Consider the following 26,161-nt stretch of genomic DNA (forward strand, 5'->3'; position numbering starts at 1 on the left):
ACCTGCATTATCTTGTACTAAACATTATTCAGATTCAGATTCAGATTCAGATTCAATTTTAATTGTCATTGTCAGTGTACAGTACAGAGACAACTAAATGCATTTAGCATCTCCCTTGAAGAGCGACATAGCAAACGATTTGAATGTAAAATAAAAAAAAATAAAAAAACAAAAATAATAATAATAATGCTCCGGGGGGGGGGGGGGGGTGATTGGCAGTCACCGAGGTACGTTGTTTAGTAGAGTGACAGCCGCCGGACAGAAGCTGTTCCTCGACCTGCTGGTTCGGCAACGGAGAGACCTGTAGCGCCTCCCGGATGGTAGGAGGGTAAACAGTCCATGGTTGGGGTGAGAGCAGTCCTTGGCGATGCTGAGCGCCCTCCGCAGACAGCGCTTGCTTGGACAGACTCAATGGAGGGGAGCAATGGAACCGGTGATGCGTTGGGCAATTTTCACCACTCTCTGCAATGCCTTCCGGTCGGAGACAGAGCAGTTGCCATACCATACTGTGATGCAGTTGGTAAGGATGCTCTCGATGGTGCAGCGGGAGAAGTTCACCAGGATCTGAGGAGACAGATGGACCTTCTTCAGTCTCCTCAGGAAGAAGAGATGCTGATGAGCCTTCTTGATCAGAGTAGAGGTATTGTGGGTCCAAGAGAGGTCAACGGAGATGTTGACTCCCAGGAACCTGAAGCTAGAAACACGTTCCACCTCCGTCCCGTTAATGTGGATGGGGGTGTGCGTGCCGCCTCTGGACTTCCTGAAGTCTACAATGAGCTCCTTGGTCTTCTTGGAGTTAAGGGCCAGGTTATTGTCAGCGCACCATGATGCTAAGTGCTGGACCTCCTCCCTGTAGGCCAGCTCATCGTTGTTGCTGATGAGGCCAATCACCGTTGTATCATCTGCATACTTGATGATGGTGTTAGTACCATGTACAGGTGTGCAGTCATAGGTGAAGAGGGAGTAGAGGAGGGGGCTCAGCACACAGTCATGAGTCTGCTGACCTGAGGAACGCCGGTGTTCAGGGTGAGGGTTGAAGAGGTGTGCTTGTCTAACCTCACAGACTGGGGTCTGTTGGTTAGAAGAGTCCAGTATCCAGTTGCAGAGGGAGGGGTCGATGCCCAGGTTACCGAGTTTGGTGATCATTGTGATGCAATAATGGTGTTGAATGCTGAGCTACGATGAACAGCATTCTTACGAAGTGTTCTGTTGTCAAGGTGGGAGAGGGCGGAGTGAAGTGCCGTTGAGATAGCACCCTCCGTACTCCTGTTCTTGAGGTAGGCAAACTGATAGGGATCCAGTGTGGGGGGTAGGCAGCTTTTGAGGTGTGCCAGGACCAGCCTCTCGAAGCACTTGGTGATGATGGGGGTAAGTGCAACTGGGCGGAAGTCGTTGAGGCTTGCCGCAGTGGAGTGTTTTGGCACTGGCACGATGGAGGTGGCTTTAAGGCAAGTGGGGACAACTGCTTGGGCAAGTGACAGGTTGAAGATGTCAGTCCAGACGTCTGTCAGCTGCGCAGCACAGGCACTGAGCACGCGCCCGGGGATGCCTTATCATGTATTTGTACACGAAGAATGGCTCGATTGTAACCATGTATTGTCTTTCTGCTGACTGGTTAGCACACAACTAAAGCTTTTCACTGTACCTCAGTACAGCTAAACTCAACTAAACTAAACTAAACTGAACACCGAGGTTCCACCTGCCACACACAAAGCAAATGGGACAAACTTAGACAGAGCATGTTGGTCATCATGGACGAGTTAGGCAGAAAGGCCTGTTTCCATGCTGCATGATAATTCTATAATAATTCATACAATCTTGCTGCTTGCAGTACTTGTGTGTCCAAAGTACAAATGTGCACATACCTTTTGTTGTACGTAAGTTAGAAAGGAAGCAAAAAAAAAGATTTGGGTAGCAAGATCCACTATACAGAAGAACAGCATATCAAAAATTAGAAGTGTTTCTTCATTGCCATAGTATAGGATGTCAGTGAATGAAAGCTTTTCATCTGAGATAAAGTAGAGCAAAATGTTTTAATGCCAGCACAACGTAAGTTAACAGCACTATTAACATATTTTTAGAATCAATAATTTGAAAATCTATTTTGCTTCAAGTTATACACCTTGGGCCTGATTTTTCAGTCAGTGATGAAACTTCACTACTCATTTTTAACCTTAAAGAAAGTACTCCACAAAGCTACAGCAATGTACCTGGCAACAAATTACCCTGCAGCTTTTAGACTCTCGGGATACAGTGCAGAAACAGGACCCTCGGCCCACTGAGTCCATGCTGACCAGCAATTGCCCTGTACAGAAAACACTATTCAACACACGAGGGACGATTTACCATTTTACTGAAGCCAATTAACCTGGACAAAACGCTTGCGGTCACAGGGAGAAGATACAAACTCTGTACAGACATCACCCGTAGTCACTCAAAGATTTTGACTCATTACGTGCAGTTCTGGTCTCCCATTACAGGAAGAATGTGGAGGCTTTGGAGAGGGTGCAGAAGAGGTTTACCAGAATGCTGCCTGGATTAGAGGGTTTCAGCTACACGAGGTTGGATAAACTTGGATTGCTTTCTCTGGAAAGTCAGAGGTTGAGGGGAGACTTGATAGAAGTATATAAAATGATGAGAGGCATAGATAGGATGGACAGTCAGAGCCTTTTTCCCCATTGTGGAAATGTTCAACATAAGAGGTCATAGCTATAAGGTGAGAAGGGGAAAGTTTAGTGGATATGTGCGCAACATGTTTTTACAGAGCGTGGTGGGGGCCTGGAATGCATTGTCAAGGGGTGGTGGTGGAGGTAGATACGATAGTGCTGTTTAAGAGGCTGCTAGATAGGCACGTAGAAGTGCAGGAAATTGAGGGATATGGATCATGCACAGGCAGATGGGATCAGTTTCACTTGACATTGTGTTCAGCACAAACATTGTGGGCCGAAGGGACTAGGGACTAGTGTACATGGCACAGGTTGGGCATTGTGGGCAAGTTGGGCCGAAGTGCCTGTTTCCACACTGTATGACTCTAAAAAGATAAAAAAAATGATTACATTCTCATCGGCTATATCCTCGCGACCGCAGGATGGTCAAGTGAATGCATTTTCATTTTTTTTTTACCATAGGCTGATTGCTGACCAGGGCTGTTTTGCCCATTCTGTTTTGCGTTCACTTTAGCCTCTCCTGACATAGAGGGGTTGCGATTGATTGCTTTATTCACATGCCATTAATACGTTTGAATCAATGTTATGCTTAATGCATTGTTGATTATTCACTCATTCTGAGTCAATCGATGCAGTGAGACACCGGGATTTGAATCTGTGGCATGAAATCACAGAGCTTTGAACTCTTCACGGTATCACTCACGTGACTCCGAAGTAAAATAGTAAGATTAAACGAGAACTTACCAGTTTGAAGTTTGATCTTTATTTTATGAGGAATTACGTTGGTGATTACGTGCCCACCACGCCCAACCGTCTCTCTCATAAAGGTCATATGGTAGTTCTCATGTTGCTGATCTTACTATGTTACTTTAAATATTCTGTTATCTGTGATTGCATACCGCTGCTTTGAAGATTGACGTGCATGCGCACTGGCGGGTCTTCTTCACGTAATCACCAACGTAGCTCCTCATAAAATAAAGATCAAACTTCAAACTGGTAAGTTCTCGTTTAATCTTACTATTAAAAGTCAGAACAAGGAGCAGGAATTAAGATTATCTGGCCTCAGTGTTCTTGCAATCTTACTCATCAACTTTAATTCACGTTTTCCGAGGAACATCATTAATGTCAAAATGTCACTGCAGTCTTAGTTATTGGTGAACTGTTTTCTTTCTTGCACAGTGAGAATTGTGACATTTTAAATCGGCCACGGTACCTGTTTTGAGGCTCTGTGCACCTATTCAAAATTTGAAACGTGAGGTTGAGCAGTTAAATACATAAATCTTTATTATCACGTGTACCAGGGTACAACGAAATTCTATTTTTACAATACGATACAATAGAACTTCATCCCAGGAGGGAAATTGATCAAATTTCCGTATTCGTACTGGAAATTAATATGGAAATTTTGATCAATTTTCCCAGGAGGGAAATTAATTTTCCAATAGGGAGCTTTGGGAGCCTCTGTGAAAAATGCAGATGCTGGAAAGAGTGGGTGTGGCCAGTCGAGGTGAGTTATGAATTGGGGATGTGCCCATTGGAAATTATGCTAAGTGCATGAGGGTCAGATAGAGAACATGAATTCAAGAGTTCAATATAAATTGAAAGATATTGATATCTATTGTTGATAGGTATTGAACAGATATATCAATTAAGCAGTGGATTAGACCAGTAGTGCATATGAATGTTGGTCTCAAGTTAGCAGATTATTGACTTCTTTCTAAACAGTGTTACTATGAATAATCATTTCCACTTTAATATATCTCCAACATCCTCTCACATTAATGGCCAGAGGACTTCCCTCCCTGCCGTTAAAATATATCTTATCTATCCACCTCTGGCAACGAGCCCTCCAGTGAAGCATCAGAAAACCTTGGGGCCATTCAGTCAGGCTTCACAAGCTTCTGCAGAATCATTTGGCTCTCTACATTCAGTTCTACCATTACATTGCACCTCCCTTGTAAAAAGCACAAGCCTTTGCCCCCACCCCTCACTCCCTTTCATACTTACAGACAGATAACAGATTGATTAAAAAAACCCATCTCTTGATGCTCCTGAACACATCATCAGTGATGTAACCTGGGGTCATTGGGTGTTTCGGGTTTTCAACATCATACTCCCTCACCTAGGCTACCCAGCCGTGGTTGATCAGACCACGACTTGTGTTCAGGTGGCATTCGCTCTTCCCCCTGGACCTTCTCTCCTGATCCAGAGCCATCTCGAGGCCTTTTCCGCTGCCTCAGTGGTGTTCTTGATGGCTCTTCTCCTCGCAACTCCGTTGATGCCCAGTGCACTCAAGGCTTTGTAGAGTGATTGCCCTGCAAAACCTCTGCAGCCAACCTCGATGGACATACACCTTGCCTTCCAGCCCTGCTTACCGCAGTCTATGACCAGCTCTTCATACTTGGCCATCTTCCTCTCGTGGGCCTCCTCCAGACGGTCCCCCCACAGCACTGTCAGTTCTAACAAGATGATGTTTTTGGTCGCCTCTGAGAACAGGATGGCCTCAGGGTGGTTGTGGCAATGTGCTGTGGGAACTTCAGCTATTTCACCAGGTCTACAGAAAGCTGCCTGTGCTGTGCAGTCGCCAGGATTCCTGACTAATTCCTGACTCCTGGCTGCTGTGGTTCTTGGTAGCTGCACTCCGGCCTTCACAAAGGTAATTATCTGGGTGGTGGGCCGTGCTCGTCTGCAGCTGCTGATTCCCATGCTGATGGCTTTTGCAATGGGTTTAAGAACCTGATCGTGACGCCAGGTGTACCGGCCCTGCTGCTCAGGATGTGTTCCAACGTTCCCTTGCCTGAGCATTGCGGGCAATCCGGAGATTCTGCTTTGCCCCAGATGAAGAGGTTTGATGGGCTGGGCAGTGCCTGGACCAGGAACTTGATGCGCTGTGGTTCAGCCTGCCAGAGCTCAGTCCATGTGACTTTTCGGTCCATGGCCTGCTCCCACCTTGTCCAGGCCCCCTGCTGCCTCAAGCCAACCACTCTGGTAGACCTCTCCTCCTCCACCACTGCCCTCACTTCCTCCTGGACCAGCCTGTACCTCTCCTTCCCTTTGGCCTTGTCAAACTGGGGAGTTGGGAAGATTCCGAGACCAACTCTTCCCCGAGTCACTGCTTCCACCACTCCGAGTCACTGCTCCCGTATCCGAGACTCCGCTTGCAGCACGGCTTCGCCGGCTCTGCACTGCCTCCCAGTTTTCACCTCCACCTCTGCCTGAGCCACCTTGGAGTCGCTGGAGTCCCTGTACAGCATCAACTCTCTGGCCTGAGTCACCTTAAACTCCTCCTCCAGGGACTTAAGGGGCAGCTGGAGCTTGGTGTTATTTCCGTAAAGGGCGATGCTGCTAAGGCTCCTGGGCAGTCCCAGCTACCTCCTGAGAAAGCTGCTGACTTTCCTCTCCAATCTCTCTACGATGGATATTGGGACTTCGTAGACAAGCAGTGGCCAGAGTATCCTTGGCAGGATACCATGCTGGTAAATCCATGCCTTGAACTTGCCGGGAAGCCCCAACCGGTCCACTGCTCTCAACCAACTCTCCAGTTCCTGACAGGTTGCCTGGATTGATGCTGTATCCTTCAGGCTGCTGTTAAACAAGACTCTTCACTGGCCTTTTGGAGACAGTTGGGATTGGTGTCCCTTCGATGCTGAAGCGGAACCTGCCATGACTTTGCCCTTCTTCAGCACCAGTGACATTGATTTTCCTGGCTTAAACCTCATCCTTGCCCATCCAATCAGTTTCTCCAACCCCTGCAGGATCCACCTGCCTCCTGGCACTGACTCACTGGTGACAGCCAGTTCGTCCATGAAGGCTCTGATTGGTGGTGGTGGCGCATTCCTGACTTGGAGGTCCAAACGAAATGCCGTTTTCTGCTGCAGCCACATTACACACAAATAGACCCCAGACACAACATAATTACATTTAACATAAACATCCATCACATAGTCCGAGGGCTCCGGCACTCTCTCAGCAGACTTGACGATCATGTTCATCGCCAAGGCAAAATGGATCACAGAGATGGTACAGCCTGTGATGATCCCAAACTCCAGTCCGTGCCACTCTGATGTTACTGACCCTGATGAGACCCTCATGTTGAACAGGTTGTAATAGTCCAGGCTGAGATCTGCCACTTGGCCCGGCATATGATGCTTGGCCATGACTATATGGATCAGCTTGTGTGGGATGGAGCCGTAGGCGTTGGCCAGGTCAAGCCAGAGCACTGTCAGGTCTCCCTTGTTCTCCCTGGCTTCTCTGATGAGCTGGGTCACCACTCCCCTGTGCTCTAGACATCCCGGCACTCCAGATAAGCCTCCCTTTCGCACTGAGCTGTCGATGTAGCCATTACTGGAGAGGAAGTTGGTCAGCCGTCTCGCCACTATGCTGAAGAAGATCTTGCCTTCAATGCTTAGCAAGGAGATGATCCTGAACTGATCGATTTTCTTGGAATCTTTTTCCTTTGGGATCCAGAGTCCTTCAGCAAATCGCCACTTTCCCTCTCCTCCAGATGACTTTCAGGATCTTCCACAGCCATTTCAGTAACAAGGGGCAGTTCTTGTAGACCCTGTAGGGGACTCCACTCGGGCCAGGGGTTGAGCCAGCTCTTGCTCTCTTCACAACGTCCTGGACCTCTTTCAGGAGTGGCTCTCTGCTATCAAACTCCTTGATGGGTGGAGGTGATTTTATCAGGATGTTGCACTGGCCCAGCTCCTGCTGCCTGACGGGCTCACTGTAGATCGTCTGGAACTGCCGGACGATCTCCTCCTTAGAGCAAGCCAAACTCCCACCGCGCTTCTGCCCTAGCAGTTGTTTGGTGAAGCCAAAGGGGTTGGCTATGAAGGATGCTCGCTTCCTGGCTCTTTCCTTCCGGCGTCTTCGCTCTTTCCCTCCACTCAGCTCTATGGAGGGTCAGCAGCTTCTTCCTCAGGATGGTTCGCAGCTCAGCCAAGGGGGGACGTTGCTCTTCACTGGCCTCTTTATACTGCTTCTTGAGGGACTTCACCTCCTGCCGGATCTTGTGGATCTTTGTTGCTCGTTGGTTCATGGTGAAAGATGTTCTGGCAGGCTTCTTCTCCACTTCTCCAAACCTTTCCACAGCTAGGCTGATGATGATTGTCGTCATCGTCCGCAGCCTTCGGTCCACGTCTCCCTTCGCAGTTGCTTCTAGCACCTTGTCGACGTCCTCGTCGAACTGATGCCAGACTGCCGTCTTTCAGGTCTGTGGCCATTTGACGAACCTTCTCCGGAGATCTATTCCGAGGGACTAGTTGCGCCACTTGGAGGCTTCGGGCTCTATGGGGTGATTCTGGGCCTGGCTCCTCCTGCGTCTCATCAGGTAAAATACTTGTGCGATGTGACACTCCCTCTCCCTCCAACACTTCATCCGGGTCTGGTGAATCTTCAGGCCTCGGCTGTTCTTGCAGACCATTCCACATCTGCATTTGATGCTCATAGTCGGTTGTCCATTGCCATTAGTCGTTAGCCTTTGATCCGTCAAATTGGTGTGCTCATCCTCCCCCTCTCGGGCACCCCAGGGGGTATTTTTCCATGTGTTTTTCTGTAGCCTGATTTGAGTCTCCTCCTCTCAGAGGATGCGGTTTGGGCTGCCAACCCACCCGCCCCTGTTGCCATCTCTCCGAGCTTTCCACTGTCTCTCCAGTCGTCACCACCCTTTTCTTGGTTGTCGGCCAGTCTATTCCTGGCGCCACTGGTTTCGCCAGCACAGTGATTGATAAAATACATCTATAGATGCTCCTGAACACATCATCAGTGATGTAACCTGGGGTCTTTGGGTGTTTCGGATCTTTCAACATCAGAGTCCCACACCCAGGCGACCCAGCCGTGGTTGATCAGGCCACGACTTGTGTTCAGGTGGCATTCGCTCCTCCCCATGGACCTTCTCTCCTGATCCAGAGCCATCTGGAAGCCTTCTCCGCTGCCTCTGTGGTGTTCTTGATAATAATAATAATAATAATATATTTTTATTGTCATTGCACGTCAGTGCAACGGGATTTAGTATGCAGCTTCCAACCGATGTAAAAGAAGAGTAAAATAAATAAATAAGCTGTGTGACGTGACCATCCGAGGGAGACAGTCCAGGGGGGATGGGGGGCACTCAGCAGGGCCGGTTCAGAGCCGCTATAGCTCTGGGAATAAAGCTGTTTCTGAGTCTGGAGGTTCGGGCGTAGAAGGCCTTGTAACGTCTGCCGGAGGGAAGTAGTTCGAACAGTCCGTTACAAGGGTGTGAGGAGTCTTTATGGATGCTGATGGCTCTTCCCCTCGCAACTCCTTTGATGCCCAGTGCACTCAAGGCTTTGGAGAGAAATTGCCCAGCAAAACCTCTGCAGCCAACCTCGATGGGCATACAGCTTGCCTTCCAGCCTTGCTTACGGCAGTCTATGACCAGCTCTTCATACTTGGTCATCTTCCTCTCGTGGGCCTCCTCCAGACAGTTCTCCCACGGCACTGTCATCTTGAAAGATGGAATCACCATCTCCGTGACCGTGTAGGTGACCGCCGGGTGCTCTGGTTTCCTCCCTCATCCCAAAGACATGTCGGTTGTAGGTTATAGAGTAATAGAGTGTGGAAACAAGCCCTTCGACCCAACTTGCCCACACCGGCCAACATGTCCCAGCTACACTAGTTCCATTTGCCCACGTTTGGTCCATATCGCTCCAAATCTGTCCTATCAATCTGCCTGCCCAACTGTTTCTCGTTGGGATAGTCCCAGCTCAACGACCGCCTCTGGCAGCTTGTTCCATACACCCACCACCCTTTGTGTGAAAAAGTGCCATCTCAGATTCCTAATAAATCTTTTCACCTTCACCTTAAGCCTATGTCCTCTGGTCTTCGATTCACCTACTCTGGGCAAGAGACTCTGTGCATCTACCCAATCTATTCCTCTCATGATTTTATACATCGCTATAAGATCACCCCTCATCCTCCTGCACTCCAAGGAATAGAGTTCCAGCCTTCTCAACCTCTCCCTGTAGCTCAGAACCTCTAGTCTGGCAACATCCTCATAAATCTTCTCTGTACCCTTTCCAGTTTGACAACATCTTTCCTATAACATGGTGCCCAGAACTCAACAAAATATCCTAAATTCGGTCTCACCAACGTCTTATACAACTGCAACATGACCTCCCAACCTCTATACTTAATACTCTGACTGATGATGGCCAATGTGCCAAAAGTATTTTTGACCAACTTATCTACCTGCGACTCCACCTTCAAGGAACCATGCACCTGCACTCCTAGATCCCTCTGCTCTAGAACACTCCTCAGAGCCCTACCGTTCACTGTGTAGGTCCTGCCCATGTTAGAGTTTCCAAAATGCAACACCTAACATTATTCTGTATTAAATTCCATCAACCATTCCTCAGCCCACCTGGCCAATTGATCAAGATCCTGCTGGAATTTTTCACAACCATTTCCACTATCTGCAAAACCACCCACTTTTGTATCATCAGAGGATAATTGGCCTCTGTAATATTGCTCCTAAAGAAGGATGATAAAGTGAGGTAACGTGAAACTAGTGTGAAGGGGTAAACAATTGTCGGTGTGGACTTGGTGGACCGACGGATCTGTTTCCATGCTGTATCTCTAAGCTAAACTAAGTATGATAAAATGGACAATCATAGGTTAACTGTCCATTTTGGATGTGGGCCAAGATAGCCTTGGTGATAACAATGATGACACACACAGTAGAGCTTGCTTATATCTGTGTATGCAGAAGATTCTTGCTAGTGTCAGCAGAGCAACGTCCTTCTGAAAATAATCCTGAAGCTCTGCCAGAGATTTTCCTCCAGGAATTGTTGTTTAAGAGCAGAGCAATGGTACAACAGTTAGAGTTGCTGCCACACAGCAGCAGAGACCCGGGTTCGATCCTGACCTTGGGTGCTGTCTGTGTGGAGTTTGCATGTTTTCCCTGTGACCGCCTAGGTGCTCCGGTTTTTTCCACATCCCAAAGACGTGCAGGTTTGCAGGTCATTGGCCTCTGTAAACTGCCTATAATGTGTAGGGGGTCTATGCAAAAGTGGGATAATGTTGAACTAGCGTGATGGTTGCCGCAGACCCGGTGGCCCAAGCTGTTCCCACGCTGTATGTCTAAATTAAACTAAACAAATCATGGACATTAATCTTGTTCTTGATGCTCTGCTGCCATTTCTTCCCATTACTCTGCTAACTTACCTCAAACCAGTAAATCAATCCCTGCAGTTAGTTTGCATTATGTTCACTGCAACAACATTGCATGGGTCTAACAGTCACACGCACAATTTAGATGAAGACTATCAAGAGGTTGCTCACATAAAATTTGTCAGATAGAAAAAGGTTTTGAACAAAATTATTTTCTTTCAGGTGAACCATGGCATCAAATAGGAGAGTGAGCACTCTCTTGACATCCTGAGCAACAATGATCAAGCAATTCATTTAACTGATAGACACCAGTCATTTATTTTGTTTGTTTCAGTGGTATTAGTTAGCTTAAATGCTTTGGAATATTGGAGATAGATGCAAAATGGAGTAACTCAGCAGGTCAGGCAGTATCTCTGGAGAAAAGAGATGGGTGACGTTTTGTGTCGGGGCCATTCTTCAGGTATCTTCAGGTTGTGCTTCATGCAGGTTATCGGGGCTGTTGAATCCTTTATTTAAGTTTATGGTTGATCTGTGATTCAATTCTGTCTATCCATATTGGTTACAAAACCTTTAAAATCTTTGCTTAATAATGGGCCTTAACAAAGCCTATTGTTCTCAGCTTTGAAATATTTAATTAACCTGGCCACCAGGGTGCGCTCCCTTGTTTTAGATTCATCAGGAGATTTTGATTTCACCGAAACATTGTCATAGAGTCGCAGTCACTGGAGTTTAGAAGGATGAAGCGGGATCTTATAGAAACATATAAAATTATAAAAGGACTGGACAAGCTAGATGCAGGAAAAATGTTCCCAATGTTGGGTGAGTCCAGAACAAGGGGCCACAGTCTTAGAATAAAGGGGAGGCCATTTAAGACTGAGGTGAGAAAAAACGCTTTCACCCAGAGAGTTGTGAATTTATGGAATTCCCTGCCACAGAGGGCAGTGGAGGCCAAGTCACTTGATGGATTTAAGAGAGAGTTAGATAGAGCTCTAGGGGCTAGTGGAGTCAAGGGATATGGGGAGAAGGTAGGCACGGGTTATTGATAGGGGACGATCAGCCATGATCACAATGAATGGCGGTGCTGGCTCGAAGGGCCGAATGGCCTCCTCCTGCACCTATTTTCTATGTTTCTATGCCCCATCCATGTACCTGTCCAAATGTCTCTTAAACATTGCAATAGTACCTGCCTTAACTACCATCTCCGGCAACTCATTCCATACACCCACCACGCTTAACAGTTGCATTAACATTTTTAGTTGTTTCAAAACAACTTAATCAAAATCACCTCTTATAACCTTATATTTCTCATTATTTAATCTGTTAAACTTGTGTCAATCTGGCGAATCAGTGCTGAATCTTCCCCATGGTGAATTAATCCTTCCTGGGATGCTAAATTTAGAATCAAATGCCGTGCTCTAAATTAAGCTAAGCAGTACTTTATATAAATGAAACATAACTTCCATCCCATTGAACATGAGCACCTCAGTTAAAAATTGCTTTCTGAATCGTCTGTACTTGGAACAGTAAATCTCTCTACTCTATTTTTCTTAGGCCCAATGTAGATAACAGATAATAAAGAAAGGGGGTGCATATCACGAACAGTCTGACCTGGTCACAAAACATCGCATCACTAGTTAAGAGAGCGCAGCAGCGTTTGCACTTTCTGTGCCGGATGAGAAGAGCTCACCTCCCCCATCCCATCCTCACCACTTTCTACAGGGGCACCATATAGAGCATTTTGACCAGCTGCATCTCTGTATGGTTTGGGGACTACAAAGCCTCCGACTGGAAGTCTGTGCAGAGAGTGGTGAGGACGGCTGAAAAAAATCATCGGGACTTCTCTTCCTTCAACCCGGGATATTGCTTGCAAACGTTGCTTGTCCAAGGCCAACAGCATTATAAAAGACCTCACACATCTCCATCGTGGACTGTTCATTCTGCTGCCCTCGGGCAGTATAAGGAGCAGAACGGACAGGTTTTGCAACAGCTTCTTGCCCCAAGCCATCAGACTCTTGAATTCCATATAATGTGCCACCACCATTATCTATTTTATCTTTTTAATCTATTTTATCCTTTTCTTATTTTATGTTGCACAATGAGCCAGATGCAACAAAATTTCATTCAGACTTGCATTTGTTGGTGTATTTTTGAATGACAATAAAGTCTGATTGATTGATTGATTGAAAATATCGCCGAACGATGGTGCCTTTTTGAGCATGACTACACTCACTACATTCGTATTGTTCATTGCAACGATCCGCCAGAGGTACGTGCTTCCGTACCCTTAAACCTTGCTGGCCCTGAGGCAATGAAGCGTGCGGATCGTTTTACTTTTGCGCCTGCTGTTTTAGACCAAAACAATCCTATGGGCAGCACTCCCAGTATAGTGACAACCTTACCGATACCTCCTGTCATAACAAGCCTCCACAGCCTTCCCCTCCCTGGCAGCAACAAAGGTCTGCTGTTCGATGCCCTATTTGTAACAGTTCTCATGCTCCAGGTCGGGAATTCTGAGTTGCTTATGGTAAAGTTTGCAGCTACTGTACGAAATTCAACCACTTCGGAAAATGTTGCCGTTCCCGTGCGACTCAAACCATCCCAACGACGAATGTACACCTGTTAAAACATGAGCCTACTGATAACGAAAACCAAGAGCTGGATGCGCCATGCCCCACTCTCCTTTCTGAAAGCCAAGATAACAGTTCAGCCATTCACTCCCTCCTCGCTTCCTCTAACGAGCAGCTCGAACCCTGAAGTCTCCATGATTGTTAATAACAAGACTGCAATCGCTAAGATTGATACCGGAGCAAAGTGTAATGTCATTTCCTAATCTGAATTTAAAAGAATACATAATGCTGAGCATGTTGAACAAGCTTCGGCCATGCTATGGGAACAAGGGGTGATGTTCTACACCCGCTTGGAGAATATGATTTGAACTGCATCATAGACTCGTGGTCTCATACCCTTAAATTTTTTATCGTCTGAGGGGATTCTGCAACTCTGCTTGGTATCAATACATGCCACAATCTGGGCCTAGTCTACTTTGGCTGTGCTGTCCATTGACTCTTTCTCGCTGAGGGCTCCACTCAGCAGATACTCGCACAATATAAAGAACTGTTTGACGATGAGCTTGGTAAGCTGCCCCTCAAATACAACATCGCCGTTGATCCCAAATCACTCCTGTGGCCCGAGCCTCACACCGTGTTCCACATGCCATGTGCGAATGAGCTCCAGCGGATGGTCTCCCTGGGTGTCATTGCTAAAGCTACTGACCCTATGCAACGATAGAGGAAGTTACTGATCAAATAGGAAACGCATCCGTGTTCTCCTTTCTGGATGCCAAAAGCTCGTTTTGGCAGATCCCACTTCTGACACCATGTAATGAGTCGAGTCGTACGCGCGTCAAGGTACAACGCATGTTTATTAAAGTTCACTCACAGCATTCATCTGCATGGTGTTACAGTAACTAGCAGCTAATCAGACTAAATTACTTAAGCAGACTTCTGATAATATAAACCACACAGTAGGCGGAGCTTCAACTAACAAGCACTACAATTGGTTAGTAAGAAGTAACCAATCTACATCTTTCCTTCAGAGGTGGACCCAGACTCGTCCAACCTTACTATGTTCAGCACCCCCTTCAGCCGTTACAAATTCCTGAGAATGCCCTTTGGCCTCAACTCTGCCAGCGAGGTTTTCCAGCGCACCATGGAACAACAGTTTGCGGGGTATCCATGTACCATCATTGTTGATGATATTCTCATTTACGGATGCGACTTGGCTGAGCATCATGCCAATCTGAAGAGAGTGCTGGACTGTGCCAAAGACATTCAGCTCAAACTCAAGCCCCTGAAATGTAAGTTTTGGGTCCCGGAAGTTACCTATGTTGGGCATGTTTTCACAAGTGATGGTCTCAGACCAGACCCATCAAAAAACTACTGCCATCAACGAAATGCAGGTTCCTACTGACATTACGAGTTTACAAAGATTCCTTGGAATGGTCAACTATCTGGGGAAATTTATTCCGAACCTCAGCGATATATCTGCCCCCCTGCGGGAACTGACACACAAAGACACGGAATGGTCCTGGTATTCACACCAACAAAGAGCTTTTGATATCCACATGTTGCAGCTGGCCAGCGCACCCACCCTCGCCTACTTCGCTTTAGAGTTGCCAGTGACACTCACATGTGATGCGTCCAAATACGGACTTGGCGCTGCCTGCCTACAGACCACCGCCGATGGCGACTACAGGCCTGTTGCATATGCCTCCCACACACTGACCAACACTGAACAACGTTACGCCCAAATTGAAAAAGAGTTACTTGCAGTGGTTTTCGCCTGCACGAAATTCAAGGACTTTATTTTTGGGAAATTTGTGACTATCGAAACAAACCACCAACCGCTGGTCACTATCTTGAATAAACCCATCCATGCTGCTCCGGCTCGCCTATAACGGATAATGATGCAGCTGCAGCATTTCAATTTCAACATTGTCTACAAAAAAGGCAAGGACATGCACACAGCTGACACGCTATCAAGGGCCCCACGCAAAACCAGCGAACACCAGCAGCTCTGAACAAGACCAGTTCGCAGTAATGAAGATATCGTATGTTCCCACTGATTGCCTGAGCAGCCTGGCAGAGCACACGGCTGCTGACGAGACTTTACAATTGCTGTTTGCAGTCATCCGGCATGGCTGGCCGGATAAACAGCCCAGCACCCCGTTCGCGATCCGCCCATACTACCTGGTTCGCGATGAACCGGTGCTACAGGACGGGATTATAGTCAAGGGTCACAAAGCAGTTGTCTCAGCCGTTCTCCGGGACAAGTACTATGATGCCGTCCACACCGGTGTAGAGGCAACCTTACAACGGGTGCAGAGCATGTTTTACTGACCTGGTATGACCAAGTACATATGTGACAAAACTGAGGTCTGTGCCTTCTTCAAAAACCTATCGCCACACCAGCAGAAACAACCCTTACTATTGCACCCGGTTCCTCCTTTGCCATGGTCCACGGTAGCCACCGACATATTTGAATGGCATGGGAAACACTATTTGGTTCTCGTCAACTCATATTCGGGCTGGTTCGAAATTGACCTACTCCAAACCATCACATCTGAAGCAGTCATCCTGAAGTTGCAGCGCCATTTATCCATGCACGGTTACCCTGCATGCCTCTTATCCAACAACGGCAGTCAGTTCACCAATCAGCACGCCTCTTATCTGACGTCTACCTGGACTTGCTCAACTTAAGGAACATTGACAGCGATCCCATACTGGGTTCTCCAGCCCAGCGACTGATATCTCGCCAAATCCGTGCTGCCCTGCTCAGTACCCCAGCAGCAGTTGAAGCCATAGGTCTGTTCACCTCCCGCGGTCCAGAAACAACTCCAACTGAAGCGTGATGCACAAAAACGATCGTTTGACAAGTCCAGCAAACCACTTAAACCTCTCTCCAGTCGACAGGTTGTTCGCCTCCAGACCAACAAGGGCTGTGGCTGTCAACATCTCCTTCCTGTGAAGGAACCAAGTCCTGCTGCTCCGTAACCAGAGGTCACACTTTTTGTATACCTTCCCACTGCCGGGCAGGCTGCTCAACAGACTGTGCCCCCTGCGACCTCTCCACGGCATTTAGTGCCCAGCTCGCCTATTTCACCACCTTCACTCGGCGGGTGTCCGATGCCGTCTCCGGTCACTTCCCCAGTCACTTCACCGGTGAAAGGAGGAGATGCGGATTTATACTGCACATGCGCCGGACGGGTCGGCAGGCCACCCCTTAGATACGGGGATTTTGTGTAACCATCTATACTTCCCCATATGCGTTATTAGCGTTTCGGCTACTGTATTATTTAGCCACCATGTATCAATGCTTTATTTTGTTTCTACAAGGAAAGATGTAGATTGGTTACTTCTTACTAACCAATTGTATTGCTTGTTAATAGAATTTCCGCCTACTATGTGGTTTATATTATCAGAGTCTGCTAAAGTAATTTCATCTGAGTAGCTGCTAGTTACTGTAACACCATGCAGATTAGTTACTGTAACACCATGCAGATGAATGCTGCGAGTGAACTTTAATAAACATGTGTTGTACCTTGAAGCACGTACGACTCGACTCATTACATTTCCCACACCAACCAACATGTCCCATCTATACTAGTCCCACCTGCCTTGTGTGTTGGCCAATATCTCTCTAAACCTGTCCTATCCATGTACCTGTCTAAAATGTTTCTTAAACATTGCAATAGTGCCTGTCTCAACTACTTCCCACGGCAGCTCATTCCATACACCTACCTGCCTTTGTGTAAAAAAAGTTACCCCTCAGGTACCTATTAAATCTTTTTCCCCCTCACTTTAAGCCTATGTCATCTGGTTCTCATTCCCTACTTTGGGCAAGAGACTGTGCATTTACTCGATCTATTCCTCTCATGATTTTGTACACCTCAATACGATCACCGCTCATCCTCCCGCACTCCAAGAAATAAAGTCCTAGCTTGCTCAACCTCTCCCTATAGCTCAGGCCATTGAGTCCTGGCAACTTCCTCGTAAATCTTCTCTGCTTTGTAAATCTTTTCCAGTTTGACAGGATGCTGACATCCTGACACCCCCGATTTCTAAAACATAAGACCTAGGCCACAACCCTACAATCCTTGATTCCCAGGTTCAAACGCATTTCGTTGTCTCTGTACTGTACACTGACAATGACAATTAAAATTGAATCTGAATCTGAACATCCCATCTCCTGAAGCCCAGACCATGAACCCCTGATTTTCCAACTTTGCAAAACGCTGAAAGAGGCCTCAATCTCCAACATCCGCCACATGCATTATCACTGCCCCAGTTCCAAGTCAGTTCAGTTTAGTTTAGTTTATTGTCTTGTCAGGTGTCAGAGGTCATGTTGTCACTTGCTGGCGGAGCACCAAGGCAAATTCCTTGTATGTGAATACTTGGCCAACAAACTTATTCATTCATTCATTCATACATTCATAATTGAATGGCAGAGTAGATTTAATGGGCCGATTGGCCTAATTCTACCGTATTTCTTATGACCTCATGACCTTCTGTGTACTGAGGAGTGCAGTGAAAAGCTTTTGTTGTGTGCTAACCAGTCAGCAGAAAGACAATACATGATTACATGGAATACTTCTCACTGCTATCGGCTCTCCAACTGAAGAAACAAAGCGCAAAGTAAGCCCATCCCACATCTCTGTGACTGTACAGAGCAGTAACACCTCCTTCCCACTCTATTTCTTACCAAAATAACAGCTCCATGCTCCCGTGTCTTTCCTTCTCGCAACCTATTCCACTGGCCAATAAAAGTTCTGAAACTTTTCTCCTGTACCACCACCACTGTCTGTGATGTTTTCTTCCCCAGCACCCACCACCCTTCATCCCATCACCATGACAGTTATAACATAGAAACATTGTTGGCCATTTGGCCCTTCGAGCCGGCACCGCCATTCAATACGATCATGGCTGATCATCTAAAATCAGTACCCCGTGCCTGCTTTCTCCCATATCCCTTTAGCCCTAAGAGGTATATCTAACTCTTCATTGAATACATCCAATTAATTGGCCTCCACTGCCTTCTGTGGCAGGGAATTCCACAGATTCACAACTCTCTTGGTAAAAATGTTTTCCTCCCCTCAGTCCTAACTGGCCTACTCCTTATTCTTAAACTGTGACCCCTGGTTCTGGACTTCCCCAACATCGGGAACATTTTTCCTGCATCTAGCCTGTTCAATCCCTTAAGAATTTTATATGTTTCTATAAGATCTCCTCTCATCCTTCTAAATTCCAGCGAATACAAGCCCAGTCGATCCATTCTTTCATCATATGTCAGTCCCGCTATCCCGGGAATTATCCTGGTGAACGTACACCTGACTCCCTCACTAGCAAGAATGTCATTCCTCAAATTAGGAGACCAAAACTGTGCACAGTACTCCAGGTGTGGTCTCATCAGGGCCCTGTACAACTGCAGTATGGCCCCCTTGCTCCTATACTCAAATCCTCTCACTGTGAAGGCCAACATGCCATTTGCTTTCTTCGCTGTCTGCTGTACCTGCATGCTTACTTACAATGTATTTTTGACAATGTTCCAATGATTTTCTGATCATCACCCATCTTGATGACTGATGACTATGAACCTCACCTGAACCAACCGAAAATGTTGTTTTCCATCCAAAGATGGTGCCTGGCCTGCTGAACACATTGTTTTTGTCACTCAAGATTTCCGCATCCGCTCTCTTTTATGTCTCCAATGATTCCCTTCTGTACTCCCCACCTACAATCCCTCATCACACCACCTGGGTACAACACAGCCATCTCGATCCCTGCAGTCGTCCTTAGGACCAACTACCAGGCATTCCTTAAAATGCACTTTCGTAGTTTGCATTGGTGGCTAAAGATCAAGATTGTCATGCCCAACGAGGGTACCCACTTAGATTATATCCAAGATATCTAGTTGACTGGCTTACAATTACATTTAAACAGTATCACCTGCATAAAACCAACTAATAGCCAGATAGTTGTTGCAACACCAAATCTCAGAATACGGCTGGGTGGTATAGCACTGCTTTCAGCACTGCTGGTCAATTTTGAATAAGGATCCATTGTTGCCAAATTTGCAAAGCCAGCAATCTAAAAAATAAAAAGAAGAAAGTCAATTTATCTGCAGCTCGTGGCAGATCGAAAATAATACTGACTGAATTGTACAATTGAAGAAGTTTGGCATGACTCTTACAAACGGACAGCATGGTGGCACAGCGGTAGAGTTGCTTCCTTACAACGCCAGACAGCCAGACATTGACTTCAGGAAATGGGGTGGGTTTCCATGCCACAGTCAGCATCAGGAGTGGAGATGATCGAGAGCTTCAAGCTCCTGGGCATAAATATCACTAACGATCTGTCCTGATCCAACCACATTGATGCTAAGGCCAAAACAACCTCACCAACGTCTCAATTTCCTCAGAATACTCAGGAAATTTGGCATGCTTCCTTGACACTTACCAATTTCTGCAGATGTTCCATAGAAAGCATCCTATCCAGATGCATCGCCTCTTGGTTTGGCAACAGCCAAGATTGCAAGAAGGTACAGAGATTATGCATGTAGCATGTCTATCACATTAACCAACTCCCCCTGATCGACTCCATCTACACCATGCTGCCTCAGGAAAGCAGCCAACATAATCAAGAACTACTTACACAATGGTCATTCTCTCTTTCTCCCTCTCCCATCGGGCAGAAGTTACAATAACTTGAAAGCATGTACAACGTCTTTCCTGCTATTATCAAACTATTGAATGGACTTCTTATAAGCTAAGGGTGTAGTCCCGATCTCCCAACATACCTCATTGCGGCCCTTGTATCTGAACTGTAGCTATAACACTACTTTCTGCACTCTAGTTATTCTGCTTACGCATTACCTGTTGCACTTGGTGTGGCTTTGCACTCATGTGTGGAATGATTTGACTGGATAGAGTGCAAACAATGTTTTTCACTATATATGTATAACAATTATAACCCAATACCAATAATTCTATAATAGTTGTTGAACTTACTTCCAAAAAAAAAATAACAGTAAGAAGTTGACAAATAGGATTAATTTTCCTGATGGTCTGAATATTATTCCATTCATTTGCAACAAAGTACGTTCTCCAGATGCTCACAGGAGCTGGTGCAGTCTTTATATCACCTCCACCTGCGAACAATGAAAAAAACAAATAATGGTATGCAAAAAATGGAAAATATTGTAATTCAAACCAAAATAAAGGAAATATTAGAAATGCATTGTAAAATCATTAGTACCTGTAAACAGATGGAGGTTGATGTTTCAGATGTAAATTGGTTTGGCAAAGTCCAGTGTGCAGGAAGGAACTGCATTGAAGGTAGACACAAAATGGTGGAGTAACAAAAGGTCATGCAGAAAAGGAGTCTGGGGAAAAGGAATAGGTGATGCTTCGGGTCGAAAATCTTTCTCAGACTGAGTGCCAGGAGGAAAGGAAACTAGAGGTATGAGCCCAAGCTGAAGTACAGTATCTTATCATTCTCCCTTGCCCTCAGTAATACATATTATTTGATTTTTTAATATTTAATTACGACTTTACATATGACCCTTCTAACGTATGCGACAACCAGTGATGGTGATTATGTGGTGGCGGCACGAGCAGATGGCTGCTTAATTTCGAGCTCCCGATAGCAAGTTTAAAACTAGTCTCCCTTAATTCACTAATTGCTACATAATTCACAGTTTTCTGTTTTGGAATGAGTGAGGGAGTGACAAATAGAAGTCAAAAGACGGACGGACGGAGCTGAGCAGTCAAAATGCCACCAAAGAAGAACGAGGAAATTGAGGATATAAAATAGGCGCTTGATTTTCTGTCTGAGGAGATTGCTACTGTCTCTAAGCAGCAGAAAATGATAATTAATTTGGTGAGTGAAATTAAAGAACTGAAAAAACAAAATGAGGAGATCGCCAGCCTAGAATGCCGTGTAACAGACCTGGAGCAGTACACCCGCATGAATGACATTATTGTCAGCGGACTGGGGACCAGGCCCCGGTCCTACGCCAGGGCGGTAACAGCAACGGCCGATGGGGAGCCCACCGCTCCAGACATGGACTCCGTGGAGCAACAGGTAACTGCTTTCTTTCATAGCAAAGGCATATCCATATCCAACACATACATTGAAGCATGTCACCCTTTACCTCGAAAAAACCAAAGTGTCAAACCAGCCATAATAATTTGTTTTATGAACAGAAAACACAAAAATGCATTGCTCAGACAAGGGAAAAAGCTCAAGGGATCTGATGTTTATGTGAATGAGCACCTTACAAAAAAAAAATGCAGATATCGCCAGAAGCGCATGCATCCTAAGGAAGCAGAAAAAAATCCAGTCAACCTGGACAACAAACTGTAAGGTGTTCATAAAGCTAAACGGGTCACCAGAGGAGGCTAAAGTGCTGACCATAAGATACATCGAGGAGCTGGACAAGTACCAGTGACTCCAGAACAGTGACTGTGTCTATCAGTGTGATTGACTTGAACTATTATGACCATGGACTCTTGTGAAGAGTTTGACTGTTTAAACTTGACAACAGCTGGAAATGAAAGGGACAATGATGACTGTGATGGTTGGAACTTTAAATCATTTCAATTCACTGATCATAATATGCATGATTTTGAACAAGATATTGACCCTGAAAATAATTTTCTTAACAATATAAACAATAACTGCTGTTATTACTCTGAAGATCAATTCAACATGAACATAAAATCAGATCATGGAATGTCAATAATTCATTTCAATAGCAGAAGTTTATATGCAAATTTTCACAACATCAAAGATTACTTAAGTCATCTAAACAAACCATTCAATGTGATAGCCATATCTGAGACCTGGCTTAGTACTGAAAAGGGTGTGGATTTTGAGTTAAATGGATATGAACTGAATTACATAAATAGGAAAAATAAAAAAGGAGGAGGGGTGGCTTTGTATGTAGATAAAAGATTAAATTATAAAATAGTGGAAAATATGACAACTAATATTGATGATGTGATGGAGATTATTACTGTAGAAATCTACCTGGAAAAAAAGAAAAATGTAATTGTAAGTTGTGTATACAGAGCACCTGGTTCCAATATTGAAATATTCAAGAATAGTATGGAAAGATTGTTTGCCAAGAAAGATCACAGAGTTGTGTTCATTTGTGGGGATTTTAATTTAGATCTCTTAAATCCCAACAAGCACAAACAGACTGATGAATTTATCGATGTATTGTTCAGTATGGGTTTTTTCCACTTATCACCAAACCAAGTAGAATAACATCTCACTGTGCAACTCTAATAGACAACATATTTACAAACAGTATGGACAACAGCATAAAGAGTGGGTTACTACTAAATTACATCAGTGACCATCTGCCGGTTTTTGTAATGTTTGTTTGTGATTATGTTAAGTGTAAGGATGTTAATAAGATTAGATACAGGAGAGTAAGAACAGAAGAATCTATAGATAAATTTAGAAATGTGTTACTGACCCAAAATTGGAAACAAGTGTTTAAAGAGACTGATACCAACAAAGCGTATGAAACATTCCTGATAATATTTAAATCATTATATGATGAACACTGTCCTTTGAAACAACACAACAAGAAGCAAAAATATATAGATAGGCCATGGATGACAAAAGGACTACAAAATGCATGCAAAAAAAAGAATATCTTGTATAAAGAATTCATAAAATTCAGAAATATAGCAGAAAGTAAATATAAAAGATACAAAAACAAATTGACTAGTATTATGAGGATATGTAAGAAAGATTATTATAATAAAATATTAAATGTTAATAAAAATAATATCAAGGGCATATGGAATGTGTTAAATAATATTATCAGGAATGGATCAATGAATATAAACTACCCTCAGTATTTTAAAGACAATGATACAACTGTAAGCGATATGAATGATGTGGTTCATGGGTTTAACACATTTTTTGTAAGTATGGGACCAAAATTGGCAGAAGAAATCGATAATCCACAGTCAGAAGAAGGAGAGTTGTGGATTTGTTAGACAGCAACCCAAACTCAATGTTTTTGAAAGCAGCTGATGAAAAGGAGATTATTGACATTGTTAGTAATTGTAAGAATAAAAGGTCTACAGACTGGAATGACATTGATATAGCTTTAATCAAGGTAGTCATTGGTGTAATTGTAAAACCCTTAACTTATATTTGCAATTTATCTTTCAAAACTGGTGTATTTCCATGTAAAATGAAAAATGCCAAAGTCATCCCACTATACAAAGCTGGAGACAGAAATCAATTTACAAATTACAGGCCGGTGTCGTTACTCTCTCAAGTTCTCAAAAATATTAGAAAAACTGTATGTAAGTAGATTAGATAACTTTATCGAGAAGCACGAATTGCTCGTTGATAGTCAATATGGATTCAGGTCAAACAGATCGACATCCATGGCATTAATAGAGTTAATTGAAGACATTACCAGTTCTATAGATAACAAGAAATATGTAGTGGGTGTATTTATAGATTTGAAAAAAGCATTCGATACAATTGATCATCATTTGCTAATCAAAAAACTGGAAAAGTATGGAATCAGATGGGTTGTACTAGAGTGGATGAGAAGCTACATAAGTAAAATACATCAGTTTGTGCAAATAGGAGACTGCAAATCAACATGCTTAGAAATAACTTGTGGAGTCCCACAGGGGTTGGTTTTGGGCCCCAAATTATTTATTTTGTATATTAATGATATATGCAGGGTGTCAAACCTCTTGAAATTTGTGTTATTTGCAGATGACACTAATATTTTCTGTGATGGGAACAATTTGCAGCAGCTTTTGGAGGTGGTCACAGCAGAAATGAGTAAACTAAAAACATGGTTTGATTTGAATAAATTATCATTAAATTTAAACAAAACCAAACTTATGGTGTTTGGAAAACGCAAAATAAATACACAAGTAAAAGTAATGATAAATAATGTTGAAATAGAAAGAGTGTATGAAAATACATTTCTGGGTGTGATTCTTGATCACAAAATCTGCTGGAAACCCCATATAAAACGTGTGAGAGCAAAAGTAGCACGGAGTATTGGAGTGATGGGAAAAGCAAGGCATGTTTTGAATGAGAGAGCACTGTATATTCTGTACAGCTCACGTGTTACCATATTTAAATTACTGTGTGGAAGTATGGGGCAACACCTACAAAACCACCTTACAATCACTAAGCACACTACAAAAAAGAGCTGTTCGTATAGTAAACAATGTAGGATATCATGAACACATCAATATACTGTATTTAAAATTACACACCTTAAAGATTAAGGATCTAGAGAATTTAAGACTGCACAAACACTTCTATGCTTCGGCTCTTCATCCTACGACGGCACATCCGGGTACCAAAGTCAGAGGTCTGTGATTATTCCTTGTTTTTCTCCCTTCTTGAACACCACAATCACAATTACCTGGAAATGGCAAGACCTTCCAAAGGCTTACAGGTTTGAAAATTAATTGGCCTCTGTAAATTGCCACTAGTCTGTAGGGATTGGACATGAAAGTGAGATAACAGGACTAGTGTGAATGGGTGATCGATGGTCAGCATGGAATTGGTGGGCCGAAGGGCCTGTTTCCATGCAGTATCTCTTAACCTGTACTAAACTAAAGTAGATAGCGTATGAAAAAGGCGTTTGGCATGGTTGCCTTCTTTGGTAATGGAGGCTTTTGGTATTGAGTTCGGGAGTTGGGGTGTCATGTTACAGCTATGCAAAACATTGGTTAGACCACATGTGGAGTATTATACACAATTCTGGTCGCCATGCTAAGAGGAAGAGTGTAATTGGTCTGGAAAGGGTGCAGAATTATTCACTTAGATGTTACCAGGCTTATGTTATAATGAGAGGCAGGATAGGCTGGGATGTTGTTCTGGAGCATAGAAGGCTGAGGGATGACCTGATAGAAGTATACAAAATCGTAAGCGGCATAGATAGGGTGAAGGGTCACACTTTTTGTCCAAGGTCCGGAACCATATATACTGTCAAAGTTTAAAATCATTGGAATTAAGAAGAATAATAAGGTTAATAATGACAAATTTTACCTGCAATAGATTTGACGATCTTGCCTTTGGGTCTCTCCCAGTCAATGAAAAAGATATCTACAGTGAGCTGGTTTCCTAGTTTGTGCAACAGCTGAATAAACTGAGAGGAAATGTATTTCCAGCGATGAAAAAAAAATGCTTAAGTTTAGAAGTTAACAAAAATTATACATAGGAAATACAATCATATGATGAATTACAAAAACCAAGGAAGTAAAGAAACCAAGTACTATTATTTTAAGACTAGGATCTGGAGTAGTGAAAATTATTGGCCTGGATTTTACAGTCAATGGTGAAGCTAAATACTTCTTCATTCACTGTTCGGTGTGATAGATTTACATCTCAGATCACCTTTAAATTTCTCCTCTAATTTGGGTCTCTCCTGCCTTGAGATTCAGACAACCTACCCTGCCTTTGCCCCACCTCTATAAAGTCATCCCTCATCCTCCTTCACTTCAATGAAAATAAACCTAGACCATCCAATCTCTTCATACAGCTACAACCCTGTTATCAGGCAACTGAACCATCCTACCGCAACCAGAGAGCCATGCTGAACTACTATCTACTTCTCTGGTGACCCTCGAACTATCCTTGATCGGACTTTGCTGGCTTTACCTTGCACTCATCGTTATTCCCTTATCATGTATCTATACACTGTAAATTAATCACATAATCATATATAGTCTTTCTGCTGACTGGTTAGCACGCAACAAAAGCTTTTCCCTCTACCTCGGTACACGTGACAATAAACAA

General features: G+C 44.4%; 1 protein-coding gene across 1 annotated transcript in view; it reads right to left on the minus strand.

Annotated features, from left to right (window-relative positions):
* Positions 1 to 26,161, minus strand: part of LOC129696003 (meckelin-like) — a 136,749-nt gene that overhangs the window by 15,115 nt on the left and 95,473 nt on the right. The window contains exons 27-29 of the mRNA XM_055633424.1: positions 25,412 to 25,511; positions 20,365 to 20,504; positions 19,304 to 19,444 (exon numbers count right to left, since the gene is read on the minus strand). Coding sequence (XP_055489399.1) covers positions 19,304 to 19,444; positions 20,365 to 20,504; positions 25,412 to 25,511 — 381 coding nt within the window. The remainder of the gene's footprint in view (positions 1 to 19,303; positions 19,445 to 20,364; positions 20,505 to 25,411; positions 25,512 to 26,161) is intronic.

Source organism: Leucoraja erinacea, chromosome 4, assembly GCF_028641065.1.
Source record: "Leucoraja erinacea ecotype New England chromosome 4, Leri_hhj_1, whole genome shotgun sequence".
NCBI lineage: Eukaryota > Metazoa > Chordata > Chondrichthyes > Rajiformes > Rajidae > Leucoraja > Leucoraja erinaceus.